Below are 18,742 nucleotides of genomic sequence, written 5' to 3'. Positions count from 1 at the left end.
GAATGATTCTACCTGTACCTCGTGGAAGGTTCACACAAACCTGACTGACTTGTCCTGGAACCAGTGGCATACGCTCAGTGAGTTGTCATGTCTGGTCTGAGGGTGCTCTAACGGGCTCAAGTCCGCGCCTTGTTACAGCAGTGTGCCTGGAGCAGTCAGACTTGCCCGTCCCCTTCAGCTGCGGTAGCAAGTCACAAAGCAATTGTGGTCAAATATAACAGTCACCTTTCCTGACAAATGGAAGACAAGGGGGAAAAAAAAAAGCTGAAGTTCATCCTGAGGAAGGACAGTGATTTATTAATATGGCCTTCCATAAGGGGATACCTAAAGAGACGTCTTCTAAAAATTTCAGATGTGTCTCAAACCGCTGGTGAATTTCTGATGTCATGAGCAAAATACATTGTTTTGGCATTAAAATGGACGACTAATTCAAACCCTACATATCGTATACTGCTTTACACATTCTTTCACAGAGCTGTGTTGGAACTTGAGTTTACTTACAGAGTAGAAAATGGATTTTACCACATTTGATTGGTAAGCCTTCTGGCATTCCTCACGTACTTTGCTTTTTCACAGAAAAAAGGTCTGCAGACTCTGAACATCTCGATAATGATGTTCAGTACTGCATTAGGACCAATCTCATCTTGTATGCTGTCTCCGTCATCTCTTTAAGTCTGTTTTTGTATACTCACAGAATATTTCAAAGTGGGTTGTACAGTGTATTCCTCTGTTAAAGAATTTTACATTTTTTCAATTCTGTGCGTGGTACAGAACACACCACCGGAAAGAAGGCACAGCATCATTTTAACTGGCCTTAGGGGTGTGATGAAATGCGGTGTGCAGTAGCCCTCATGTTTGAGATGAGAAGCTGAAGCTGCTCTTTCCAACTGTTTAGAAAAGCTGTGAGGTACCTAGAGGAAAATCCAATGTCCATATGGGCTTAAAGAATGATTGCTTGCTCTCCAAAAACTTATATATTCCTAGAAGACAGTATTTTTATTTTAATTTCCTTAGGAGATCTCACATAGTCTGTTCCATCCCAAGTATAACCAATCAAGTCTGTTCATTTTTATCTTAGATGAGCAATTAGGTCATGTGCATGAGTGATTTTTCAAGTATTTGCAGGCTATTGCTTGTGTATTAGATGAACGATGAAGATACCTTAAAGGTTGATAACCTCTGTTTTGTGCTGGTACTCACAATCTCTGAGCTTTGAGTTTATTCAAGCATTTTTTTTCCCCAAATATGTAATACTCTGTTACCTGTTTTTTAAAAATCTCTACTTTGGAAGGATTAAAATGTTGTTTTCTTGCTTTGTAGCCATTTCCATTGGTTTCTTCTTCACGATGGTTAGTGAAAAGGGGTGAATTAACAGCATACGTAGAAGACACTGGACTTTTTTCTAAGAGAACCTCTAAGCAGCAGGTGTACTTCTTCCTCTTTAACGACGTCCTCATTATCACCAAGAAGAAGAGGTAAGAGCTTCACCAATATAAAATTGCCTTGGTGTTCAACTCCTTGAATCACAGCGAGAACAGCAGAGTTACTGTTGTCTTTTAAAACTGTCGTGACTTGTGTGCGCCTCACCCGAGGGGAAATGAAAACCGAAGCTTTCTGGCTTTGGAGCGGCAAACTTGATTGCATCCACAGCATTTTTACGTATTTTCTAGCCACTTGCTTGTTGGAAAGAATGAAGGAGATTCAAAGAGAAGTAAGTGGACCTGGTATGGTTGCAGCCTAAAACAGGAGCAGATATGGACTAAACATGTTTTAAGTCCAGTAAACATTTGTGAAGCCATTTATATGTTTTAATATGCCATGCCTTATGAGGAGCGGCTGAGGGAGCTGGGGTTGTTTAGCCTGGAGAAGAGGAGGCTGAGGGGAGACCTTATTGCTCTCTACAGCTACCTGAAAGGAGGCTGTAGCGAGGTGGGGGTCAGTCTCTTCTCCCAAGTAACAAGCGATAGGACGAGGGGAGATGGCCTCAAGCTGCACCAGGGGAGGTTTAGGTTGGATATTAGGAAAACTTCTTCACCAAAAGGGTGGTCAGGCACTGGCACAGGCTGCCCAGGGAAGTGGTTGAGTCCCCATCCCTGGAGGTATTTAAAGGACGGGTAGATGTGGTGCTCAGGGACATGGTTTAGTGGTGGACTTGGCAGTGCTGGGTTAATGGTTGGACTCGATGATCTTAAGGGTCTTTTCCAACCTTGACAATTCTATGATTCTGTGTCTGAGAGAGTAAATGAATTATGTAGATACTTGAGTTTCTAATACTGCTCAAGCAGACTGTGTTTTGAAATGACAAGTAACCACTTGTTTAACAGGATATATTTTTGGCAAATGCAATTGAAATTCCAAATTGTGAGACAAATTAAAAAGTTCATTCTTGATGCCTTAGCAAAGGGAGAAGTTTTGGAAGGATAAAGAAACGTTAATTTTCATTCCCCCTCCACTCTTTGCCAGTTGGACTGTTTTTGGGAATGTTGTATGGGAGACCGCTTCTAGCAGTCTCCATTTAAATTTTTATCACTAGATTTGAGGGGAGATTTACAATAATTGAATGGAATGGAATGGAATTTACATCCTCTGCTGTTGCAATTAGATAATACTTGATAGGTAAACCTTATTCCCGAGACTAAAGTCTGTTTTGAAGAACAATTATTTTGCATCTGGGTTGGGTAGTTAAGCCACATACCAGATATTTTTAAAAGAAAGCCTTTTGTGAAACTTCAAATTCATAATTTAAATGAGAAATGATGAGGAATGAGGTATGATACCAAATCCGAGAAGAAAATGCTAATATTTAAGCAAAGAGAAAGCTGAATGAAAATGGAGGGGAAAAATATTTAAGTGAAAGGTTGTTTTTTTTTTTTTTTTTTTTTTTTTTTTTAATAAAGATGGGAAGAAAAGTTAATAGATTTCTCCCCAGCTCTCTTACTGATGTGAAATGTTTCTGAGATTCAGTGTTTATCAAAGCTTGTGCTGAAATGTTTCTGTAAAGTCCCTTGTTGAATCACTGGCTCGCTGGCAGCACATCAGAGTTGTATCGCACTTCTTTACACAGTGCCTTTCTTTTCTCATGGGACTACTCTTAACGTATTATTGTGTTGGTAGCTAAGTAAATGTTTGAGTTGGGAAAACAGTGAAAAATCTATTATCTGTGTTGTTACATTGTTTATTGGTTTCCTATGTGATGGCTTGTTGTCCAGATTATAAAACAGATTTTTGTAGCAACATCTCTTATCCAGACTTTGGGGCTTTTGATTTATAACAGCTTCCAGCTGTGGGAATTGAAATGTCCTAAATGGGCCCAGAAGCCAAAATTAAAGAACCCTTCATGTTATGACCAGATTCCCATAGTCACTCTCCCAAGACCCCCTAAGCAAACGGATGGAATTGAAAAGGACTGATTTCTGCGAGCCTTCCAGATACTCTTGAGCGTGAAGCATGTACTTTGCCCAAGTGGATAAGCTTATTAATAATATCTGGGGTTTTGGTGATCTGTTCCCCCACCCACAGCGTTACCATGGACACCACAGCAGTGGACAGAAATATTTGTTGCCAGTTGGGTTTAAATGTTTGTATTTTTACTTGAGCAGTTGCATTTCAGAAGATTCTTAAAATTGCACAAAAAAATCACTCCTCACTACTGTGCTAAAAATACTAATTACTTAGTGCTCCCGTCATGCTGTTTAATTGTTACCCAAAAGTTAATCTCCAGCTGTCCCGCCAGCAGTTTGCCATAGATGTAGAACCTCGCACACACAGCCGGGAATGGCTCCGTCCTGGCTTCCTAAAGGCCGGGCTTGCTGGTAGCGGTCAGAGAAGCCACGTTGATGGCTGTGGGTAATTCTAGTCCGGCCAGATACGGCGTACGTCACTGCCCACAGCCTCATTTCAGGGGCCCTTTCCAAATGCCAGAATCATCGCTGGACGAACTGCATTTTAAATACTGAGTGAGCAAGCGTTCCAGAATACTTCTTATAATGAGAACTGCTGTATTTTAGCTATAAAAAAAGATAAAGGGAGGTCTTGTGTTGGTGTATACTCAGGCATGCTCCAGAGTTCTTCTGTTTTAATTTTAATGATACTTTATTCATCATAATCTTCCTCAGCTACAGGTTTACCTCCTGATTGAAATTGCAAGGTTTAACTGTCTTCTCTTGTCCATTAAGTAGGTTAAATGGAATTTAGCTACCAAAATACCTTCCTTTTTAATGGACGCTGTGTAGCTATACCTCATGCCCCTATGAAATATTTCAGAGGCTTTCCACGTCAGCTACTGGACAGTCCATTTCTGTGTGTGTTCTGTATACCTTGGTCATCATTTAGGCTCTGACTTGTGTGCTGTAAAGCAGCAGGGTAGTCAGTTGCTTCATCACGCTTGCCCTTTGAAGAAGTAAGGCAAATGGCTACTGAATAATACTCAAGGCTGGGCATTGGGATTAGGCCAGAAACGGACACGTGAACTTGTGATGTGTGTCGTTCTACACAAGATTTTGGAGAAGAATCAAAATCTGCATTTCCCCACTGCTCAGCTTTTAGTTTATTGGGAACTTTTTTCCTGTTCAGTAGTCCTTTCTTGTAGCCCCTTCTGCTGTGTAGACAGAATCCGATTTTTTTTTTTTTAATGTCATTTAGAAAAAACATAGACTGACTTTCAAGTAACCTCAATATTTCATGTATTGTTCATTCAGCCTTGTGGTAGTGTTTTACCCTTTTGTTTCATTCCCTAACCCCATTCTCTTTTTGCTCCTTTTCTGGCTTTTGTTCTTTCTTTTATTTACCTCCTTGCTGTACTGTGAATTGCCGCCATTTTGGCCATGACATCCGCTACAGGGACCAGTAAACCAGTAGCTTATGCTGATGTTGGATTGTGAAGGTAGGACTCTGGCATCAGGAGTAACACACAGTACAGTTCAGCTGTTTAGAGTTGTTCTTTCCAGCTGCCTCACGATTCACCTGCACTACAGTGCAGTTGTTGCTACTTGCGTCGTGCTTGGGAGATTAGCTTTCTCTTGGGCTAGTGAAGAAACTATTTCAATTTCCACAAAGTATGATGAAATCAGTGCTTTATTAAGATATAGAGTACTTAGTTTAAATACAGATACTACTTTTATATTTGTATGTATTTCCTTCCTAATGAGTTTGCAGTTTTCTCCCTCTTCTAAAGCACAAGTATGGGTGTAAGTATCCCCCGTACCTCTCCTGCACAGCTGATGAGCATCACTACGGGGTTTAGGTAGGAGTCTGTCCGTTGCCAGGCGTGGTCGAGCTTCTGTAGCGGACACTTTACAACTGCCCGAGGGGAGGAGAGGACAGGACCAGGCTACAGAGGCGGCGATTTCTGTGGTACCTTTTGCGGGCTTGGAGGTGTACGCTGTAACGATATCCTGCTAAAAACAGGACGCAGCTAGCTTTGAACTCTGCCGAAGTTAGATGCCTCCTTTTATTCCGCATGCCCTCCTGGGACCCTGAAGATCCAGTTACACATTTTAGTTACTAATGCTCAAAGCTGCCTATGAGCTAGCTCTGTGCTCCGCAGAGTTCAGGAGAACTCCAGAATTCATAAAGTTTTGCTATATACAACTAAATAGCTGCCTTATCCAGCTATTCAGAAAATCCACCGGTTACATCCTGAGTGCTTTTAGAAGATTTCAGGTGAACTCCAGTGAGGCTTATGTTTTTGAATGAGTGTACATTTATTGAATATTCCGTTTTCCGTAATCCCCTAAGGATCCCACTGGAATCCTGTCTGCCTTAACGGCTCTATGGCTTGTCAGCTCCCGAGATACCTTGACAGTGGAATGCAGCTGGACTTCATGCACTGGAAATCACCCAAAGGTTCACTGCTACTCGGGAACGGTACCTCTTCACAGCTGCTTGCAAAACCATGGTTTTTCTCAAGACACCGGGGTGATTTTGTAACTAAAGGCAAGCACGAATGCAAAGCAACTTCTGTGGAGCACCAAGGGTTTGAGAGTAGCGCAGCTGGAAGGAGTAAAGGAAATAGGGAGACTGACCATGTGCTTTCCGTTAAAGCGTAGGTGGCCGAGAACAGACGATACTGCATCAATAGATATTTGGTCTTCATAAAAGTGCCTCCCAAATTCGCATGCGTTCCCTCCATAGGGGTACAGAACAGTCCTGTTGTTTCGTGTTCTGAATCTAAATAAAAGTTTAGCAAAAAAGTTCAGTTTTAAACTGAAAACGAATGTTGGCATGTTTGCATTACCTGATTACATGAATTTTAAAGAATATGTTAAATGTCCTTCCTATTACTCCGCTGCCTGGCTGAGCGGATTAAGTTTCCCTTTACGTACAACTGCTCACTCCAGCACTGTCACCTTTATCAGCCTATTTCATTATCTGTTTGGCAGGAGGAGCGTTTGTGGGCCTCAGAGAGGGCACAGGAGGTAGAAAGATGAGGACTGCCTGGTAGTTTCAAATCAGACTATTTTGTTGAATGGAGATAAGAAATAGGAAGGATTTGGAGAGGTTTCTCTCTGTTGATTAATTCCTAAGGAATGCATTTATTATTCGTTATGCAAATGCATAGACTGCATTTCTTTTTCAGACGCAAGATTCCCAAATAACTATAGCAGCACCCCTAGCTGTTTTTTCTAGTTCTGCCCTTGGCTAAGCAGGGATTGCCTAGACTAAGACACTGAACTGACTTCTTTTTAAACAAACAAACAAACAAACCACAAAAACAAACAAACAAACAAAACCCCCCAAAAACCCCAACAAAACAAAAAACACCAACCCCCTGAAAAAAACCTGACAACAACCAAACAAACCTTACCATCTTTTAGAGTATATATTTTAAGGAAAAAGGGAGAGAGAGACTGATAAATATTAGATATAAAATGTTTTTTCTTCTTCAGTAGAAACCCTCAGCTCCTACAGATGGCTCTTGAAACAATTGTCCTCAAGTGATAAGTAGCATCTTTTTGTAGATAAGTGAATTAATTTGAATCTAGGGCTGGATTTAGGGGAATGTGAAACCTAAATCTAGTCTCTACTCCCTCCTCTCTCATAGCTGCTCTTAAAACCCTTACGCTTTTCTACAGTAGGACAATCGCAGTAAATTTAAAATTGTTATGTTTCAGGGAAGAGCTGCGTGCACACCTTTCCCAAAAGATAAGGACATACAGAATACATTTGAATTAAGATTCCTTTTAGCATCCCTGGGTTATATGTGCGGAAATTAACGCTTAGCTTTCCACATGCTGAAATACTGAAGATTCTCCCAGCTTCTCAGTGTGCTCATGTTAAATTCCTTTAATTAGACCAAAACCTATTTGTAATCTGTATTCTTTCTACTTTGGGAGCCAAGAAGTCATGTGTAATAGCATAATTAACCTGGCTTCATTTTTACAGAGCTCTGAAAGAGTTTGCTGTGTCCATCTCATTTCCTATGTGATTTATTTTTTAATTTTTTTACTCTGAGGAACATGGAAACAACAGTCTGATCAAAAGCTAGGTTAATCAAAACTGCGTGGGGAGTTTTGAAAGCCATTTTAAGTTCTTGCAACAGCGCGCTTGGAAGTTTTGCTATGTTTTGTGCCTTTGTCAATGGTACCTGAATGGGGAGCTGTGATTCCAGCCCTCAGAGTGGAAAACACCAGTGGATTGTGGGGAATTGTTGGAACCATTCTGAGACTTGGAGAAAAAGAAACGGGGAAGGAAAGTGTTCATCTTACGAGCTACAGTGATTTCAGTCCTTCTATATGATAACTCTTAACTAAGCTCATCTGTCTTTGCTTCTGCTTCCTTTGTAAAGCCCCCAAACTCCTCAACAAAAGATGAGAAGAAAAAATACTCGGAAGAAGGATCAGAACATGATACTAATGGCATTAGGTCAATCATTTGAGAATGTACAAAGCTGTACGGAAAAAAAAAAACATTTCAAGTATTTAATTCACAGAACAAAAGTAAAAATGTACCCCACATAGTTGAAAGAACAACTTTATTTATACACTAGATGCACTGGCAGAAACTATTAATCCACAAAAATCCACACACACAACATGATCTGTAAACCTGTCATCACTTGAAGAATAGAGAAATTCTTCTAATGCTGCATGAGTCACAGAAATCAGCAATAACTTATGTTTTGAGTTATAATGTTGCTCAGTTGTGTTTTAGTAATTCTTTTTCTGCAGGATTAAAAATATGAGTTATAAAGACCGTTACATTAACTAGTGAGGTATTTGCAGGTATTTTTCCGACAGTTCACAAAATGGGCAGAATATATCCCAACAGACATGAAGTCATCATCTTTCTATCTTCTTATAATAGTTGAGCAACCATGAAGGAAGAATACGCTTCGCTGGCACCTGCCAGAAGGGGGTATGTCACCATCAGCATTTCAGGCTGCTTCAGTTCCAGGTGTTTGGGATTTGATTTGTATCAGTTCAGTGCTCAGGTGTCTGTATATCTCTGGCAGCAAAATTAATCTTCTCAAGTATTTTTTCAATTTACATTATTTTAATGAAGCATAGTAATATGAGGCTCTAGCATCGCTTTTCATCACTCGAGACTGAAGTCTAAAGAGATTTTACCTTAAAGTGGAGTATGTAAAGTTGCACCTTAAAATTTGATGTATTTGATTTACTGCAAAATCTGCCAACCGCAGCAGTGTATGGGCTAGGAGGGAGAACTGGCTTTATGCCTAAGTAAGCAGGGTTTTTTCTATCTTTTCTTGTTGCACCAGTGTAGGACAATAAATCTGAAAAAAGTTTACAATCTTACATGAACTTATGAGGTAATTAGTTTATCAGTGTCCTGGGTTTATGATTCATCCTGGTAAACTTGCAAATGCATGTAAGACGATTCTGGGAAATATGCTCACAAGCTTCAGTGGAAACAAAAGGCCGTTTCAGGTGGCTTCTCTTTTGTTGTGATCAGTTGCTATTTCTTGAGTAAGTGATGTGGATTTTTAACTGTTTCTTTAACTATGTTTCACAACTTTAAAAATTTGGAAATGCACAGTTATTTTCCCCTTGAAAAAAATACGTTTCCAGTATTGCCTTGATGAGAGTAAGTAGCAAACCAATAGATAGGATAACTGGCTCAACTCCCGTAAGAGTGCTGAAGAATGCTGCTTAAGATGTCTGGATATTCTGAAGTTGAAGCACATGTCGTAAATACATCGTAATGGATTGAAGAATAGGGCGGTTGAAGTAAGCGCTCACTGCTACCATCTAGCAGCGTCGTATGTAACGGTGTGCCTTGTCCCGACGTGCTTCTTCCTGTCTTTGCCCTGTCTGCACCTGTCAGGAAGATCTTGATTAGCTGAAGCGATTCTCACATTTAGAAGGAAAAGTCTGCTGTTCAGGGAAGAGTGCCTATTTTCATTTAAGTCCTTCTGTTGTTAAAAGCAGTAACACCTTTATGTTCTGATCGGTGATGTCTAACGTTTGCATGTTTTCACCTGTCTGGGAAAACTACCACAATGCCATTTTGGCATAATTCAACATTCAGTGACTTTGACATAAGAAGTGGTTCTGAGGTCTTCTGTTCTCCGTGTCAAACATGGTAGTGTGTCAGCAAAGATAAGTTTTGTCTACCTCTCCATCTACATTTCAGCCATAAGGAAAGCAAAGCTTCCGACTTGCTTAATTTCTTAGAATTCTTTCTAGTCGCTTTCGGGAAGTTACTATGCACATGTAGCAATCTTTATTCATATCACTTAGAGCTGCTATATTTATTTACAAAGTACTTTCTAAAAGGTAAATTTCACAGTGCAAGACCAATAGTGCGTGACGAGCCTTTGCCCATTTTTAAAGTTCACAATTGACTAAGGTTATCTTTCAGAATATTCTAAAGTAGTTTTTGGACTAGACCTTCTACATGCAGATGGACAAGGAGTACAGATGATTATCCTGTATATAAAATGAAGATCAGTAGTGCTTATCTGGAAGCAGTATACATACCCATAGTTTTACAGGCACAGGAAAAGGGAAATTTTACTTCCTTTTCCTATGCCGTTCTAAAATTAAGGTCTGTTGTTCATTTGAAGCTACAGAAGAATGAAGTGCAATTCTGTATAATTGTTGTGCCTGGTTTCAAATTAAGTGGAGCTAAGTTGAGCTTACGCCATCTCAAGAATGCCAAAGTCATTTAACTGTGCCACTAAATGAAATTCCAGAAGGTTTAAAAACTGATCAACTTTCTGTCTTGGAAAATTGGTAGTTCCAAAAACAAATAAACAGAAAAGATGAAGATCTGAGGTTTCAGAAGAATTGTGCCATACTATGTAGTTAAAAGTGGATTCTATGACTGAGTTTGCTTCCAGACAAACTTAATGGAAAATTAAACATTAAACTTGTGGGGTTTTTTCTTTCTTTGTTCTGCAGTGAAGAGAGTTACAATGTCACAGGCTATGCTTTAAGGGACCAGCTGGTGGTACAACAATGTGACAGCGAGGACCTGACTTCTTCTCCCGTAAAGAACGCTTCAGCTATGCTCTACTCGCGGCAGAGTTCTGCGGCTCACCTCTTCAGACTAGCGGTCCTCAGTAACCACGCGGGAGAGAAGGTGGAGATGCTCCTGGGAACAGAGACTCAGTAAGTCAATAGTTACCGTTTCTGTAATTTTTCACCTGATCGTCTCAGGCTGCTCCCCCCGCCCCGGTCAAGGGAGTATGAAATGCCCAGCTCCCGTCTGGCAAGCGTAAATCAAAATGAAACGAAACAAGTTCCCGAGCAGGCATTCTTTGTGATGGCTGATCAGTGACCAAAGGAGCGCTGCTGCAGAAACGATCCTCCGTTAGTCGTGGGCTGTGTTGGTGCCCTGCTCGGTAACACTGAAGCGCTCACTGTGCCACCTGCGAACTGCTGTGATTTGCAGTGGCTGCATTATAAGTGGATACTTTCAAAGCAAGGCCGGGTAACCTTGACAGGCCTGTCTGACTGTTAATGAGTGGCAGAGCAGGAGAACGGGCAGCTTGTGCAGTATCCCCCCAGGTACTGGAATAAATATTTATTGGAATAAAATAAAGCTGCTGCAAACGTAGTTCAGTTTCTCTAATGTAATTTTGTCATGAGAGGACTCCATGTCGTGTTAGTGTCATTCTCTTTCCTTGAGGTTACGGTGTAGAAATAATGGAAAATTGAATGCATATGTTGAAATTCTGTAAACTGAAGTATCCATTATTATGTGCTATTGTTTTGGGTCTTCAGGCCAAGAATTAACTATGCCTCTGCCATGGAGCCTGCCAGCTCCCTAGCCAGCGAGTAGTGGCGTGGCTGTGCTTTGCAGAGTGTTACTTTAATACCATGACTGAGAGAAGTAACTTAAGAATCCATTAGAGGGTAGAACAGAAGGGAGAAGTGACAAGCAAAGCTTTGCACGTATGCGAAACCGGCAGGGTCTGAAAGGGAGTTCTCCACAGAGGCACCGTTCCGATGCGCTGTGAACAGCTGAGTGTCTCCTCTAGACCTACAGCTGCATGGAGAAGTACGAAGGTGGTGGTGGTGTGTTTTCCCCAGGTAGTTCAGTAAGGGAGAAAGGAACAAAAACTACGTTGAGGTAATGCAAAAGGAGTCCATGTTGATGGAAGGTGCAGTAAATTCTAGTCATACATTGCTTCAAGGTGTTAAAGGATTATCTGTCATGGCTTTGCATAAAAATGCTTATAAAATAAGCAGGAACCGAAGATCCTGCGTTGACCACATTTTTGCAAAAAAGAGTTGAGAACTGGTATATGACCATTCATAAATGGTGCAGAGCTCCGTCACTTTCTGGATGGAGGGAGTTTTTGGTCAGAGGGCAAGTACAGAATATACACAGAAAGTCAGTGTAAGGTCAGTGAAGCCCACAGAGTACCCGAGTGTCATGCAGGCTGAAGGTCTGACCTAAAAGAGGTCTGCAGAGAGGAAGACGTACATTGGTGGCATCAAGTGAAATACTGGGTGGATGTAGTTCTTGATTTGGTTTTGCACTCCGTAGGCTGAAGAGGTAGCCGAATAGAGCTCTTCAAACTTTATCAGTGCAGATTTATATATATATAAAAGGGAACATTTCTGTATAATGTTATACTGTGAAGTTCAGACAAGACTTTGTATCTTTTCCAAAGTCCATGCAATCATAATGCTGGATTACTGAATCCCTTCTAGTTGTTATGGGTGAGGCAAACAAGCAAGGGCTGCAGGACAGAGATTTAAGCACTTTGGATTTCTTGGGGCTTGTGGAAGGAATTTCCATTAAACTTATTTTCAACTTAGGTGATATCACAGTAAAAAAAAAAAACCAAACCCAAAGTTTTGCCACATAACACAACTGTTAAGTAAACTACACCATCTAATGATTACATATTGCAATACCGAAGTTTTTTGTTGTTTAATTTTAACTACAAATGTCACTTAAGTATCTGAGTCATCACTGGGTTTTGTTGTAGCATGAGTATGATGTGTTTAAATACTTCTCTAACACACCTCCTGAGAACTGGAAGTCAAGACACAGGTTTTCTGCCGCGCTTACCTGTTAATGTAGCGCTTTTATCTAATAATCATTATGTCCAGAGGGTGAGTGCCTAAAGTAAACCAGAACAGCAAATAGTGTACTGTAGTTGAAAGTGCTGTATATGTATGGATTCTACAGCTTGCTTAAATACATAGCTGTCTTACAAATGGTTCAGACCATTACAGACCTGAACGAACAGAAGTCAGTGCTGAAGAACTGCAGGTTCTTAAACTTCAATTGAAGGGTCTGTTACAAGCAGGCGAGGCGGTGAGAGTCAGTTTCCGGCTCTCTGTAACAACCTCCCATCTCTTCCCGTGGCACACCGTGCTGCTGTGCACGCCGAGTAATTGAGCGTGCAAGCCTAAGCGTAATGCAGGTTACTATGAGGAAACTGTTGCTTTTACTGTTGTATTTAAGGGAGGCTTTCTTGATACTTACCTTGTTAAGAAGACCTTGAATAATCTGACTGCAGAGATTCCTTTAAGCTTGCTCTGTCTCTGATACTTTTCTGCGCTGGTTTGTTCCTTATTGTTTTAAAGTATCTTATCCTAATTGTCAGTTCTTTTAGCACTGGGGTGTTCATACCACGTTGTCTGTATGTGGAGGAAATAGGCGCAGGTGCTTGCTAAGGCATAATGGTGGCAGCAGGCAGGCGTTGTTGGGGTGTGAATGCAGACTCCTCTTGTCCTGGAGCAGTGATTTGTCAATCATTTATTATAACGGTTGGATGGTGCAGAAGTGAAAACAGTACTGGATTAAATGGGAGGAGGAGTTTGGCACTGCCACGGGGAAGCTGTGGAGCTGTGCTGGGATAGAGGTGGTCCTTGTTCTGACCAATTTTGAAGAGTGTTCTGCTTTAGAAACGAGCAACAAGAAGTGTCTTGTTCTTCTGGGTGCAGATATCCGAGAGGCCATCATTTCTCTGTGGTGCCATTAACTGCCACACAACCCTTCACAAAAGTGAAAGATTTTATCTGTTTTAGTGGAAGCTGGAGGCGGGCTAGAAGACATGAAACAGAGTGCTCCAGACGTGTCCCAGCCTGGAAAAATTTACAGTTTTAGTTTTGCTTTCAAAGTTTAGAATAACCCTGAAAGAAACTATAGATCGTTAATGATTTCTATTAAAGGTCTCATTATAAAGTAAGCAGATGATTCAGACTTGTTTGGAACTGCGTTTTTATTGGGGAAAAAATGCAGTACATTTTTAGTTGTCTGGGCTTTTTATGAAAGGACATTTTGTTCTGCAGATTTATTGATTTGCTATATACTGTTTGTAATATAAATAGCAGTCTAGCAGATTGTCATTCAGAGGAAAAGATTCTGAAAAGAATTACTTTATTTGAGAATTACCTCTTTTTAGAGAGTATTATCATGTATAAATCACGTATACATGGGAAGGGAATCTACAACCGGAAGGCCAAGCTGGATGGTTTAGAGTGTTTATTGAGTAGAGTTTTGCACATGCAAAACTTAAACGTTTTTGCTGACACAAAGATTTCTAGCACAGTTTGATCGTGTTTTGTCACTTCATGTGGTGTGTGGTTCCCAAGTACAAACGTACCAGCGTTAGGTCAGGAACGTTACATTGCCCTGTTGAATAAGGCACAAAATACATGGTACACACAGATGATGAAGAAATATATACTTAAACTGGGAGACAGCCTGGAATTATCCTATTTTTCTCAGAGTTGTCTGAAAGGAAATGCAGTTTTCTGTTAAGAATGGTTACAGGGAAAGGAAAATATGAGGCTAAGTAACACCCGTTTCTTTAAAAAAAAAAAAAAAAAGCTACAAAGTTAAGCTCATGCAAAATTTTATACAGACGTTCTTAATTTTGGTTGAAACACAAGTTTAGTATCACCTACTTTTAATGACTGAAAGCCTAAAGTAGCATGCGTTGTATGAGATCAACAGGTATCAAATGTTAGTAGGACACGTTCAGTAGTTTCATACTTGAGGAAGAATGTTTGTTGGGATTTAAAGAAAAATCACAGTTTCTTATTAAATTACAAAAAAAACAGTACAAGTATTTATATTAAAAATATTTATATTCAGTGGGATATTTTTTTTTTTTCATTCTGAAAGAAGCATGCTCAGAAAGACTCCCATTCTGAATCCCTTCATCCAAAGGAAGCGTTGATAGCCTGTGAACAGAAACGAGATTTCTAGAGCTAGCTGGGAGAAAGGCCATGAGAAGGTGTCAGCGTTCCAGGAAAAGACCGATGAACTTCATCGTGGAATGATGCGTAGCGGGATATTCAATTCCTGCCCTCCCTCTGCTCCTCAGGCTGGACTTCACAGACAAACTACAGCCCCTTGCTAAACCGTCTCCTCAGCTGCTGAGCGATGGTGCATCTTGGAAGATGTACTTTAGAGAAGTCTCCCATAACTTGTGTAAACGTCCCATTCTCTGACACCTCTGAAGACACCACAAGGGCTATTTCCAAACAGAATTTTATTCTCTTTTCAGATGGTTCAGATTTTTGACAAAATCAGGTCTTGGCAGAAGGCAGATGATTTTCATTATTTTCAGTTAAATACTGAAGTTATCAAAAGATAGCAACAAAAAACTTTTTTAGGGGAGGGGGAATAGGAAAATTCAACCCTGCAACTGCCTTGTGTTATTCTAATCTGTGCTGATAGCAAAGGCCTTCAACAAACATGAGAGAAAATCTGATTTCATGGAAGTGTTTGGTTTGAGAATAGAGTTCAAATTTTGACTTGCCAAAATTCAAAGTTAAAATGATTTAAGTTGTTACAGCCATTAAAAGGGGTGATTTGGGATTAGCTTTTTTTTTCCTTTACTGTCAGACACCACTTCAGCTTGTTCCACTCCCTTCCAAAATCAGTTGTCAGTAATTTACACTTCTGTGATTTACTATATAACACTTAGAATCTAGATAGTTCTTTCTGCTCTCCTTAGAAATAACTGACACATGTAATCTAAGATTGATTATGGTTTTCCTAGGTTATACAAGGTGAGATTCAAATGCCTAGTTTAGGCCTCCACTGGGTCCCTGCTTACTTGTGCCGGCTCTCAGATTCCCCAAAGCAACACATCTAGAAACATAAACCTGTCCTTCTGAGAGCACAGAGAAACTTGGGATTCTTTTTATTATTTTTTTCCTTCTTTTTCATTCGTGCTTTTCATTCTAAGTGCACATTGCAGATAGTTCTTACTGACAGGAAACCTGTTGGTATTGTATTTTAAAATTGCTGTATTGCATTTATCAGATGCTTTGTATGTTAGATAGATTTTTTTTTTTTTTTTTTTTTTTTTGAAAGATTACTAATAAGTATTAGTCACAGACAGTAGTGGAGAAGTTTATCTGTGTCCTGGTTTTGGCTGGGACAGAGTTAATTTTCTTCCCAGTAGCTGGTACAGTGCTGCGTTTTGGATTTAGGATGAGAATAATGTTGATAACGCACTGATGTTTTAGTTGTTGCTAAGTAGTGCTTACACCAGTCAAGGACTTTTCAGCTTCCCGTGCTCTGCCCGGTGCACAAAGCTGGGAGGGGGCACAGCCAGGACAGCTGGCCCAGGCTGGCCAAAGGGCTATGCCATACCGTATGGCGTCATGCCCAGTATAGAAACTGGGGGGGAGCTGGCTGGGGGGCAGGGGTCCCTGCTCAGGGACAGGCTGGGCATCGGTCAGCAGGTGGTGAGCAACTGCATTGTGCATCACTTGTTTTGTATATTCTTTCATTATTATGATTTTCTCTTCCTCTGCTGTCCTATTAAACTGTCTTTATCTCAACCCACGGGTTTTCCTTCCCCCCCCCCCCCCCCCCCAATTCTCTCCCTGATTCCACCTGGGCGCTGGGGGGGTGAGTGAGCGGCTGTGCAGTGCTCAGTTGCTGACTGAGGTTAAATCACGACAATCTGCATTACTTAAAAATAATTAAAATAAAGGTATACAAGACATCATCCCAGTAGGTCCCACGTATATAAGCTTTTTTCCCCCTAATCCAACATGCTCAAAATAGTTAAATATATTCAAATAATATATTACTAGAAATAGTATCACACCTTCTGGCCATATTTTGAAAGGAGGTTTGGTTTTGTTTTCTTTACCCAAAAGAGGAAAAAATTAAATAGAGACTCTTGAAAAGGGGAGTAGTGTTGACCATTAGGAGAGCACGAGTTGGGAAACTGAGTTTTGTCTTTGCCGTTTGCAGGAGTGACAGAGCTCGCTGGATTACAGTGCTTGGACAGGACAGAGACGGGCAGAAAACGGACAGGACAAGTAAGTTACAACTAACAGAATTTCTGAGAGCTTTGACACAAGAGTGGAAACGCACTGCCCCTTAGTGGGGATGTGAGCAAGTGTAGACTATGAATTCCCTTAGAAATGTTGTCCGTTTCTTTTCCTGAGCTCTCTTCTTTTGTATACGTGAAGTTGCCATCTCTTCCTGTGCCCAGGGGCTGCTTTGAGGAGTTCTGTTCCACACAGTAATTTCCATTTGCATTCATTAACACTGTCAGTTGTTTCAATCTCTTAGCAAAAGTGCAAAGCCCCTCCCCTCGTATGTTCATCCCAAGTTTGTGTGTAATTGCTCAGGTAGAAAGCCATTTGCATAATTTGCTGCCTCCTTTGGTTTTGGGGCGGTGGTGGTGTTATACTCAAAGATGGAGGTTTTTAAAATAAATTGTATATAAGTTTTAATAAAATATACTGTTATGTGAATTGTTTAATTCAGCCTGGCTTATTTCTTCCACAGCTTTGACTCAGGTAGAGATCATCAGAACTTACACAGCAAAGCAGTCAGATGAACTGTCTCTTCAAGTTGCTGATGTTGTTTTGGTTTATCAAAAAGTAAACGATGGTGAGTGAGAATTTTGCTGTTAGTAACCATCTGTCACCACTGCAGGTGAATCCAGCTAGCAAAACTTGTTTCCTGATAGCATTGGCCGTACAATGAATAAAGGTTTAGCTTCCAAGAAAAACTTGAGCATTTAGGTTCAGGTTTCTAAAGGACAGCCTCTGTTTAGGCAACAGATGTTCAAAGTAACTCATCACCTGTCATAATTTATACAGGTAAATAGCTGCAGAAAGTATGTGCTGGTTGGTTTTGACATGTGGAATGTCCACAAATAAGAAATTGAATTATACCTAAAAACATGGAGCTCAGACTTTTTAGTGTGTGAGCACCAGGTTTGTCTGAGTAAGAGAAACATACACATGATTAGTCATGTCACATACTGTGCTTCACTGCCTGTTAAGTATAGGGGTCTAGCACAGCATCAAGTACCCCGGGATCAAAATCGATTCTTGCCTGGACGTGCAAGTGATTCTACTAATATCTCATGGTGTGCTGACTCAGGGATGCTTGAAGCTGCCAGCACTTGAAGTACCAAGTCCTAACTAAATGATGTTACTCAATATTACATATGAAATCAAAGGTCCTGCCAATTGTGCTGCATTGCTTTCTTTAGATTGCAATTATATTATATTCTTTTTATTATTATTTCAAACAATATATTTGAATTACAATATAAAAAATGTATTACACTTGTTTCACGTAATTATTTTTACATATGAATTCCTAGACTGTCCGTAAAAAAAAAATATCTGCCGAACCTATCTTAATCTGGTACTCTATTTGCAACACAGGTAAATGTGTAATGTATGTGATGACTGTGTCAAGTGCAACACACAGTTCTGACAAAGTATCTTTAACAGTACTCCAAAAGGTTTGTTACTCCTTGTCCGTTCACCCTTGCAGGCTGGTATGAAGGGGAACGACTGCGGGATGGCGAAAGAGGTTGGTTTCCCATGGAGTGCGCTAAAGAAATCACGTGTCGTGCCACGATTGACAAGAACATGGAACGGATGGGACGCTTACTTGGACTTGAAACCAATGTGTAGACTGTTGTCGCTTCTTCATGCTATCCTACAGGATTTGCACTAACTGCTGTTGGCGGGGGCATGGTTGCATGCCCTACAGCTCTTGCGTGGAAGATGTGCATCACCAATGCAAAAAATCTAGTAACAGAGCACTGATGTTTTGGATACTAATCCCTTTTTTTGTTTTGCATTTTGAGAGCTTTGAACTGAAACCTGGGCTCAACAAGTAGCAGATTTCAACTACAAGTTGTTCCTTAGGCACTGGAGATCAGCCATGCATCTCTTTCTTTGACTCAAACTTCAGTTTCAACTTTAGTTCCTCCATCCTTGCCTCTTCGTGTATTTTTCTCCATCCATTTTTGAGCATTTTTGACTTTCTTTCAGAAGCAGAACTCTGTAGCAGTCTGCATAGGAGACTGAAC

General features: G+C 40.5%; 1 protein-coding gene across 1 annotated transcript in view; it reads left to right on the top strand.

The window, feature by feature from the left end:
* ARHGEF26 (Rho guanine nucleotide exchange factor 26) overlaps positions 1-18,526 on the top strand; it is a 61,203-nt gene extending 42,677 nt beyond the window's left edge. The window contains exons 9-13 of the mRNA XM_082319369.1: positions 1,321-1,475; positions 10,365-10,574; positions 16,651-16,718; positions 17,194-17,298; positions 18,199-18,526. Of these exons, the coding sequence (XP_082175495.1) occupies positions 1,321-1,475; positions 10,365-10,574; positions 16,651-16,718; positions 17,194-17,298; positions 18,199-18,341 (681 nt within the window). The 3' untranslated portion in view covers positions 18,342-18,526. The remainder of the gene's footprint in view (positions 1-1,320; positions 1,476-10,364; positions 10,575-16,650; positions 16,719-17,193; positions 17,299-18,198) is intronic.
* Positions 18,527-18,742: the final 216 nt, after the last annotated feature.

The sequence above is a fragment of the Platalea leucorodia genome, assembly GCF_965183815.1.
Source record: "Platalea leucorodia genome assembly, chromosome: 8".
Lineage (NCBI taxonomy): Eukaryota > Metazoa > Chordata > Aves > Pelecaniformes > Threskiornithidae > Platalea > Platalea leucorodia.
The sequence above is the reverse complement of the archived record's forward strand: the minus strand, read 5'-3'. Positions and strand labels throughout refer to the sequence as shown.